General features: G+C 38.3%; 1 protein-coding gene and 1 long non-coding RNA gene across 4 annotated transcripts in view; one reads left to right on the top strand and one right to left on the bottom strand.

The window, feature by feature from the left end:
• Positions 1-177: 177 nt before the first annotated feature.
• tmem98 (transmembrane protein 98) lies at positions 178-6,682 on the bottom strand. Of its 2 annotated transcripts, none has more exons than XM_040044786.1 (8): positions 6,499-6,682; positions 5,497-5,590; positions 4,433-4,648; positions 2,727-2,858; positions 2,582-2,615; positions 2,194-2,309; positions 2,056-2,115; positions 178-1,822 (listed from the first exon to the last, which is right to left on the bottom strand). In XM_040044786.1, the coding sequence occupies exons 3-8, from the start codon at positions 4,561-4,563 to the stop codon at positions 1,621-1,623; spliced, it is 675 nt and encodes a 224-aa protein (XP_039900720.1). In that variant the 5' UTR covers positions 4,564-4,648; positions 5,497-5,590; positions 6,499-6,682; the 3' UTR covers positions 178-1,620. The 2 variants fall into 2 exon arrangements, with proteins under 2 accessions (XP_039900720.1, XP_039900726.1); XM_040044792.1 differs by having other exon boundaries at positions 5,497-5,587.
• The window catches only part of LOC120741769, a 102,600-nt gene continuing 99,378 nt past the window's right edge, over positions 6,682-9,903 (top strand). The window contains exon 1 of one of the 2 annotated variants that reach the window (XR_005697692.1): positions 6,682-6,974. This is a non-coding gene — a long non-coding RNA (uncharacterized LOC120741769). The remainder of the gene's footprint in view (positions 6,975-9,903) is intronic. The other variant, XR_005697691.1, reaches the window with a different exon arrangement.

Raw genomic sequence — 9,903 nt, 5'->3', positions numbered from 1 at the left:
ACACACTGTTCCAAACACCCTCATAACACAGCAGTACACAAAGACATACTGTATCTCTCAATGATGCATGGAAGCCCATTATTTATTAAAGGAAAAACAATCTATGTAACACATGTATTGCTTAACAAATTTTGATGTGAATGTGTCAGTCTACTTTAATGTTTGTGGTTTTTTTTCTTTTTTTGTAGTATACACATAGAAACGGATGCTACAGCTGGATTCTACAGCAATTTTTTGTTATTTGTTTTTAAGATATCACTCTCAGGTTGGTTCATTGTCCATCTCTGACATAAACCCCCCCCCAAAAAAGACCCTAAAACAAAACAGAAACAAGAGTAGCAAACAAAAAGAACCCCTAGTATTTTGTTAACATGATTAGATTGACAATGCTAGCATGCTAATATTTAGCATAATGTGGCTGCGTTCGAAACACTTTTCTTTTTTCATTTTGTTGTCAGCATTTCTTGACTTACTGTCTAGCAATGACAAAGTCCGGAGTCACTGGAGAGAAAATGGTAACATGCTAATAATAGCATGCTAATCTTTGTTAATTAGGCTAAGTTTTCCCATCTAGAGTAATTTATATTTTCCAATATGGCTCTACGTCTGGAGAACAACTTTCACAGAAAATAAGGTTCCTAAATGACAACCGACAAGATTGAGTCCGACACTGAACAATGCAAAGTGATGTGCACATGTGCAGCAACTGTAACAACAACCTTAAACATCATGTCCTATGCAAGATTTGTTAATATATGTATAATAGACCAGCAGTCCGCAATAGTGGGCTGGCTTGAAATCAGCCATTCTTGGCCTGTGTTTGATAATCATCTTATACCAACTTTCATGGTAAGTTGTTGAGGAATCTCTCAAGAATAAGTCAAAGAATTAAAACATTGTTTGGGGTCTTCTACAATCTGTCTGTACACGTTTCTTTTTTGCCAAACAAACTACTGAGAGCTTAATTGTAAGACCAGCATTGCAATATCTGAATTAATATTAATATTTGCCAGTGTGGCTAGAAACTTTCAAGAGGAAGAAACACAACTAGAAGAATCTTTTTCTGTGGTAATAATATCTAAATCCTTTGCTGCTGATCTTAGAAAATTCACAGTTGGGTGATTTTTAACAGCATAAGAGTATCTGAGGGATTAAAAAAAAAAAAAAAACAAACCAAAAACGTCCACGACTAGCTGACCTCCAAAATTGGAACCATCTCGGGTTAGTCTTCAATTCACCCAGTGTGGGTTCACTGGCTAATGGGTATTATTTTCCTCAAAATGGATTAGCTGACTAAGCCACCATGTGACTATGCAGGCCTAGTTAGGCTGGATTTAGGCCTACCGCTCAGTGATGGCACACTCAAAGACATTTCCAAAGACATTCTGCTGTAAAAATATCTGCTGTAGGGTTACATAAAAATGTATGTGTGTCAGCCTGAGAGATCTACTTTGAAAATATCACTATGCAGGTGTAGTAGGGTAGGTGTGTAGGTGTAGTAAAGTTACTTTAAAATATTTCATGGTCCTTGCATCTATGATCACAACCTTTTATCTGGAATGAATAATGAGTTTGGGTAGTGTGCCTTTTTGACTCTTCAGACAAACCAGGTGGTTTGCTTTAGATGGCCTGTTCTCTCTGAGCATCAGCTACAGGTATGCATCGTTCTGGTTCAGAAGCTAGTGCTGCTTCTCGCAAAACCACCATGTGATCTTCCGCCGCATGGAGTGACTGGTCGATCCAGTCTAAACTGCCGGACATGTGACAGGCGTTGCGGGTGACCAGGACCAGGTGGCTGACAGAAAGGAGGAGAGCGGTGGCCCTGAGAATGAATAAAACAATCATATTCAAATCAGTGAGCTGTTGAAGGAAGAAAAGCATTTTTATCCCAACCGCTATCATCCATTTGGCCATCTCCAAAATTATTACAGATAAATCAAGTCATGTTGTTGCTCCCTCCTGGCTTCTTCAGGCACCTAACTAATCACTGAAGCTGAAAGTCTTTTGCATTAGGCTATCGAAGTCACACCTCTCTGGAAAAACAGATCAAATTACCTGGCATCCAAGAGGATTGGATCCAGAGGAGGGTACATAGATCTGACTACGTCATCCACCCTGTGAGACGGACAACGATAAAAGATGGTCAGTCCATCTTAGTTACAAGATAAAGTTATAAAGAGTGTATCACGTTACCTTGGGCTGATCCGCTTAGCCACAGTGATAATATCACTCAGGCTGGCTGGTGCTTTAACTTTTGCCCCTGAGCCCATCGTCATCGCAACCAGCTTTTCAGTCAAAGTGTGGCAGATCTATATGTGGAAGTAATTGTAACAGCAGCAGTTAGCCAAGTCAATAACATCTAGCAATTAGAAAATGACATAAATGTCATTAAATCTCAATATTTAACTTTAACTTTGATGCTTAGTAGACAAGTTGCTTTTGTGACTTAAACGAACGGGAGCTGACAACCGAGACATTCTCAAGTCAGAAAACCCTTCAAGACTTTGATATGCCTACTTAATCTAAACAGACATATAAATTAAAGTTAGAGCTAAATCAGTAAGTTAAATATTTCTGTTACCTTCAGGATAGAGATACAGTGAGACACCAAACCACTGTTGGAGAAAAGAAAACTCAAGAAATTATTTGCAATCCCTGACAGAAAACAGTACATGCATAAAAGCTGTAAACTTCTATAGTTCTACAATGACATGTGTAAGACATACGAGGCATCCTCTATCCAGTCCTCATTCTCTAAGATTGCTTCAATGTGAGGGTTAGTGATGACTACATCATCCAGCTCCAGCTCAGAAGGTTCGCTCTGAGTCTCCATGGCTCCAATCAGATCCACTGTGGGTCTGTGAAACAACAGAAGTAAGAGGAAGCTGAATAAAAACTCACTGCAGCAGAGAGTAACTGCAGATTGGGGATTATTTAGTATTTACATATATGTGTTGCAATATATCAAAACACTTTTTAAGAAATAAGAACTTTTTAAAAACCAAATGACTAAATGCTGAACAGACACAAACCATGTCCCTTAAAAGGAGGTATTCTACTCTGTAAATCAGATTTAATCTGATTAAATGGTGATGGACTGTTATTAATTTAAATCATATTAAATTCATTTGTTAAGGCCAAATTATATTCCTACATGCCTAGATTATTATGATGAAAGGCCTGATTTACACTTACCACACACTTTATTAGATAAACATCTTCAACTGCTTGTTAATCCAGATATCTAATCAGCCAATCACATGATTGCATTGCACCCGTCACTGCATTTAAACATGATCAAGACGACCTGATGAAGTTCAAACCGAAGACCAGAATGGGGAAGAAAGATGCTTTGAGTGATAATGAACATGGAATAGTTGTTGATTCCAGGCTGGCTGGTCCAAGTACTTTAGAAACCACTGTTCTACTGGCACTTTCTCACACTACCATCTTTAGGGTTTACTAAGAACAGTTCAAATTTTTTTTTTTTTTTTAAAAAAGGGAAAATATGCAAGTATTCTCTGGAAGAAAATACATTGTTGCTACCAGAAGTCAGAGGAGACTAGCCAGACTGTTTTAAGCTGACAAGAAGGCAACAGTAACCCAGTTAACTACTTGTTACAATCGTGGTATGCACTCAACATATGGGCTACAGCAGCAGAAGACCACATTGGGTACCATTCTATCAACAAAGAACAGGAAACTGAGGCTATGATTGTCACAAGCTCACCAAAACTGTCTGTCTCAATTTCCATTGTGGCATTCAGATGGTAGGGTCAGAATTTGGAGTAAACCAAGAAAGCATGGATCTATTCTGCTTTGTATAAACATTTGTGGTTAGTGATGTAAGGGAGTGTTGGGTATTTATTTAGGCACATTTTGGGCCACTTGGTACGAACTGAGAGTTATTTAAACCGCACAGTCTTCCAGACCATCTCCCTCCCTTTATGACCACAGTGTACCCATCTACTGATTACTTCCAGCAGAATAACACTAAGGGAATGGGAGATTTGCATCATCTATGTGCAGCTGACAAATCTGCAGGAAATGTGCAATGCTATGATGTCAGTATGGAGAAAGATCTCTTAGTAATGTTTCCAGCAACTAGTTGGAAAAAAGTAACACAAAAAATTCAGGTAGTTGTAAAAGTAAATGGGGTCCAACCCAGTATTTCCAAGCCTTGTCAAATGTTGGTAAGTCCCAAGACAAAGTGAAAAAATAGGGTGCACTTCTAAATTAATAAAACCGGATGTTTTTTTATTTTATTACTGTTCTATGTATATAACAAAAATGCCAGATCAAGTCTGTGGAAAATTACAGTACGGATATTTCTCTTACTTCAAAAAATTGTGGTAAAAGTTTTGTGACCCTGAATTCAACTGGAAGAAACTCATGTCTCATAGATTTAGAGGCTTTGTGCTGATTCACTGACTTTGAGTCGAAGTGGTGTAGCAAGTCGTGCGGGTGGCAGTAGCGGTGTCTGCACACCACCACCAGGGCAACGAAGGACGCCAGGAATATGGTGGCCAGTACCCCGATTGCCACAATCACCACTGTCTCCATGGCGACTCTGGCTCCCACAGCTCCTGTAGATGGCAACTCGTCGAGGGGGAAAAGTGCCAAAGCTCAATTACAGATGGGCGCTCATCTGTTGTGGAAATAATAATTGGTAGGTTTAGTTTGATTGAATGAAAACACAGAGGAGAGACATTATCACAACACTTCTGGATATTTCTCTCACAAATTTTTGTTGCAGTACAATTTAGGCATGCCAGAGAGGAGAATACAATAAACGTTTTGTCTCTTTCTAAATTAGGTACACCTATAATACACACATAAAAGAGAACCTTATCTAAGCATACTAAGTGCACTTGCCCCTTTGTTTTGCACTTCAAACAGTATTTGTAATGGGAACAGACTGTTCAATTTACATAGTCTTATTCCAAGACTGGGTAAACATCTTCAGTAGCAAATCACAAAGTCAACAGCTTAAAAGTTCCTACGTGGAAAAAGCCTGTTAAGACTCATTTTGATTAATAGTGTAACTAATATACATGCAGACATGTCGCTAAGCTCACAGTCTAAACAAAAGAGAAAATCTCCTGACCTCTACTTACCGACGTATTTTTGGATCATCCACAGTTTAATATAGATGGCATTTAGCCTATCAGATTGTAAAGTATACACCCTCTGCCCAGTCTAGTCACTTATTAACTTCCCCTGCCATACCTGGTAACTATTATGTGTGCAAACTCTCTGTAGCGCAGCTGTCACTGGATAATAATGCAGGCCTCTAGGTGCGGCACAACTGATTTGTTATTTGTGAGGTCGCTTAAAAAGCAATGATTTGGTTTTGTAAATGGTTACAAGCACAGCTTATTAGGCAGGGCAGCTGAACTTTCAACACTGCAAACCTGCATATTTGCCTGGATGATTGTGAGTGTGTGCCATGGAATGCTGTAATTCTCTAATCAGATTAATTTGTGTTACACTCACCGTATCATACAGGGCTTTCTCCTGCCTGAGAGCTTTTCTGACTCTTTGTCTTTTCGCAGGCCAGTGGTTTCTGAAAAATCAGTAAAGCCTTCTGCTAAAAGAGAAACAGAGGTAAACAGATTGATTTGAGGTATTTTGGGGAATGGAAAATCTCTACAGAGTCGCTCCCACATTCCTTAGTGCAGTCTGTCTTAATAGGAGCAGCAGCACAGCTTTTCATTACACTTCAGTGAAAATTTCTGACAGCTACAGTAACTAATTAGATCTCAAAAGTCAGGCAAAAACCGTAAATATGCTTAAAAGCAAAAACTGTACTCAAAGTGGCCCTCTATAAAAAGTCAATAAAAAAAAATACCATGCCATTTTTTCCCCTCTTAAGTAAAATTGTAAGTACAGAGCCAGTTTAGAGTGTGAGTAAAGAGCTTCCACGGGTAATACAGCATTTCGGTAATGAGGAATAATCATGTCTCAGTCAGTACTTTAAAACTGCACAAGCTGTAACTCTTCAAGGGAAACTGTTCGGGGCTTCCGAAGAGGAAAAAAGAAGAGCAACAAAACTTAAACACCTAAGTTAAAAAGTTACTGGAACAGGTGATAATATTATGAATACTACATATAGTCCATCTAAACATAAATCTAAACTGACACACACACACACACACACACACAACAAGGCCTTCATTAGAACAGCCGAGAAGAGCAACGCAAATTAAACATCACCACTGCAAATGTGAGTTTGGGTTCCCTTTTAATATTCATGCTCTTATCGTCTTTTCTTGAACAAGAGATCAATGAAGACACACCGCTACTCTGATTCTCAGTTAATAATCAAATCCCAATAAAACTTTTCTACTCTCGGTGTTTCACAATTAGAAACATCGACTTTCTAACTTTTTAAATAAGGCTAAAACTTAGTAAATACTTCTAAGGTTACGCTTTAATACCCAGGCCACTTTTTGATCTAAAAGAAGATCGCAAATTATGCATTTCCCGGTGACTTACCTGGACATTTTTGTCCTTTTAGTCGTTTCCTGTGAGGAGACAAAACAGTTTACGCTCCGCCGCCGGGAGCGCGGAGACGGCACCGACATCTCCAGACCTGGCACGTGAACGCGCAGGAAAGCAGCTCATTAGGCGCAGCGCTGAAGCTGTCGGTGAGTGACTGATGATCAAACTTTTCCCAGCGCGCGCCGGACAGCTTAGCGTTTAGTCTCGCGCGCTTGCGGAAGGCTTGAACCGTGTGTGCGTGCGGCGCGCTCTTGCTTGGCTGTTAAGCTGCTTTTGGAAATATCTACAGCGAGTGTGACACACACGGCTGTTCAGCTAACACTGGGTGGCGTACCCTCACTGCTCATCTAACACCTGTGCGAAGGTGACTCGCCACACCCGTCAGGTCCCGTGCTGAAGTTACTGCAGTGGCTGAAGCTAATTAGCAAACTAGGGCTACTAGTGATGCTGTTACCAATACACCTGTAAAGGTAATTAGCCTAATTACATTTATGTATGAACTTGTTGCGCATTTTTCTTTATATATGTATCTGCATATATACTCATAGGCAGGAAAATATTTGTACTTCATCGCATTTAGTATATTCAGTTACAATGTTGATATCACGCAGCTGCGGCATTTTGTCTCGAAACAACTGTTATCTGCACATTTCGACTTTTTTCTTGAAATTTCGACTTTATTCTCAATAAGGATCACTATTTTTTTCCCTCTATGTGGTCCTAATACTCTTTAATACCAAAGTGCTATTAGTTGAAAACATGTGTCAGCATATTTTCTAATCGTTTTTTATTTGATTTCATTTTTTCATTTAGTTCTTTTTTTAATTAGTTTACAGAATTTATTTTCTTGTTTCAGTTTAGTAGTTTTATTGTTTCCAAATGTTTAGGTTTTTTTAAAATTAGTTTTTAATTATTATTGTATGAAGGGCACATATTAGTAACAAGATTTGGGAAAATCAGTACAAGTATTACAATAAAACAAAATGATTTGAAAACCATTACCTCAGGCTTGTAGACAGTCTCTAAAAATAGTCCGTCAATTCCTCGTCAGACAAGTGGTAACACAATTATTTACCAAAGTAATGGATACTAAAACTAAGGATATTTTTTCTTTTTTTTTTTTTAATTTTAGCTTAGTTAGTTTTCCAAGTTCACAAATTGCTTCAGTTTAATACTTTCCCAAAGACCCATCAGAAATGGTCTCAGTGGAAGAGTGGCCGTCAGGAAGCTATTCTAAAGGAAAGGAAACGGGGAGACAAGCATGAGTTATGCAGAATTCACTGGAATGAATTGGAATGAAAATCCGTGTCAGCAGGTTTCACAGAGTGCTGAATCCAATTTTGAATTTTATTCATGTCATTATCATTGTATAAGTTGGAAGTCAGAAGAGTGGTACAAAAATGAGTGTCTGTAAAGACGGTGGAGGCGCTGTCAGTGCTCTTTGAGATCCTGTCAAAAATTATAGAATTATGAATGCAGGAAACTACAGTCAGTTTTCGATCCATCATGCAATACTATCTGGAAAGCATGTGATTGGCCACAGCTCCATTCTTCAGCAGTAATGACTGTAAACCAACAGACTCATACCTGGATTTAAAAAAAAGAAACATAAAATGGAACACTGTTAGTGGTGGATTGGTCTCCTCAGAGCCCAGACCTCAACATTATTGAAGCACTGTAGGATCATCTTGACAGAGAATGGAACAAAAAGCAGTCAACATCCAAAGAACACCTTTGAATGTACTTCAAAAAGCCTGGAGAACTATTCCTGAAGACTGCTTGAAGAAATGGCAAGAAAATCTGCCAAGAGAGTTCAGGCTGGTTTGAAGAACAAAATTGGTCATATCAAATCAAAGTGCTGTTGTTTTATACACTGTATTTCCATGTATTTTTTGACGTTTCAGTAAATTGCTGAAAGCAAAATATAAAGAAATGCAGGGTGGCTCAAGACGTATGAACAGTATGGTATAAAATCTAAATTTATTAGAAATATAGAAAACAAACTGAGGAAATAAAATAAAAGTAAAGATGAGATAAGACTTGAAAGCAGCAATAATTCAATTGTCCCCATATTTAAATAGCCACATGAAACCGGTGATGCATCTTTGGGCTACATAAATGAATATATTCATATCTTTATAGTGCAGATCAATACAAATACTTATCAGACAGTAATGTATTTAAAATTAAAAAAAGGCCAAGTATCATACCTCACAGTCTGCCTATATAACAGCCTACACTTTGTAAAATGGACTATTCTCCATAATTAAAGTTTTTAAACCGTTGCCGTGCTTCAAGTCTTTATATTTTTACACTAAACACTTCTACACAGTGGGCTTTTATTTGGGTTAAAAAGGATCAGCGCTTCCGTTTTTGGTTTTAAATGTGCTCTGTAAATAAGTCTCTAGCTTCGCTCACCACTGTATCTGCATTTTAGACCCTTGCTGTGTTTTTCATGGCCAGAGAAGCATAGGTGGAACTAATAGCATTAATTAGCAGCGGCTTCATTCCAGTCAGTCGTCTGGAAAAGCAAACATGTGCCATAGTGTGGCTCTGTTTAACAAACAGCAGACTAAAGCCATAATTAATGTAACCACAGGAGTTTTGTGAAAGCTTTTTGCCGTTACGTGTCAAACTGCTGTCCGTTTTGCTTTGTTCTGTTTTGTCTGACTTTTGGTCAGTTACACATTTCACTATTAAAATCATCATAAAATGTAAGGATTATCTTTCTTTTTAAATATCTAATTACAGCTAGTTTTGAATATTGAGTCATTGGTGTGCTTTCTCCTTATCGAGTTGAATAAATACATTTCCTTTATTAGTTCCCCGTGAAACAGCACGATCTCAATTTTAGCCAGAAGGCTGTTTTTAAAGAATGGCATTTAAAACTTTTAAGACAACGTGGATCTTAAGTCTTTAAAGTTTTCAAGAATCCACAATACCCTGATAAATGACAAATCCCCTGATGATATGATCTACCTGCAACTTTTGCAGCTCTTTCAGTCCATACTAAAGTTGTAGAGGGCCATTTCTCATCCCAGACTTGGGGAATAATTAATAGAGTACAACCTTAAGAGGCATGACCCCTGTGCAAAGTTGTAACATGTGTTTTTTTTGTCATTCAATCCAACACTGGTACTCCAGTCTGGTGGTGTTTCTCATATATTAATGTCTTACATCCACTGTGTGTTCTACTTTATCGGAGCTGATCCATACCACTGGCAGAGATGATTATTCTGAATTTGGAAATTAACATTAAAAGCAGAGTACCTCAGCATAGAGCCAGTAAAAGCTGCTTTATGTTTGAGCAATCCTGTCAGTCACTGCCGTGCATCATTAGGTGTTTGTGCTGCATCCTGGTATAGCTGCATCTTTGAAGTTTATCCCTGCACAGTAGTG

The sequence above is a fragment of the Simochromis diagramma genome, unplaced genomic scaffold (assembly GCF_900408965.1).
Source record: "Simochromis diagramma unplaced genomic scaffold, fSimDia1.1 OVJJ01000321.1, whole genome shotgun sequence".
NCBI classification, from domain to species: domain Eukaryota; kingdom Metazoa; phylum Chordata; class Actinopteri; order Cichliformes; family Cichlidae; genus Simochromis; species Simochromis diagramma.
The sequence above is the reverse complement of the archived record's forward strand: the minus strand, read 5'-3'. Positions and strand labels throughout refer to the sequence as shown.

Coding starts and splice junctions, on each gene's coding strand:
- tmem98 (XM_040044786.1), bottom strand. CDS start 4,563: ATGGAGACAGTGGTGATTGTGGCAATCGGGGTACTGGCCACCATATTC. Junction 2,310..2,581: donor ACTGTATCTCTATCCTGAAG/GTAACAGAAATA, acceptor TTCCACATATAG/ATCTGCCACACTTTGACTGA. Junction 2,116..2,193: donor GCTAAGCGGATCAGCCCAAG/GTAACGTGATAC, acceptor TCCGTCTCACAG/GGTGGATGACGTAGTCAGAT.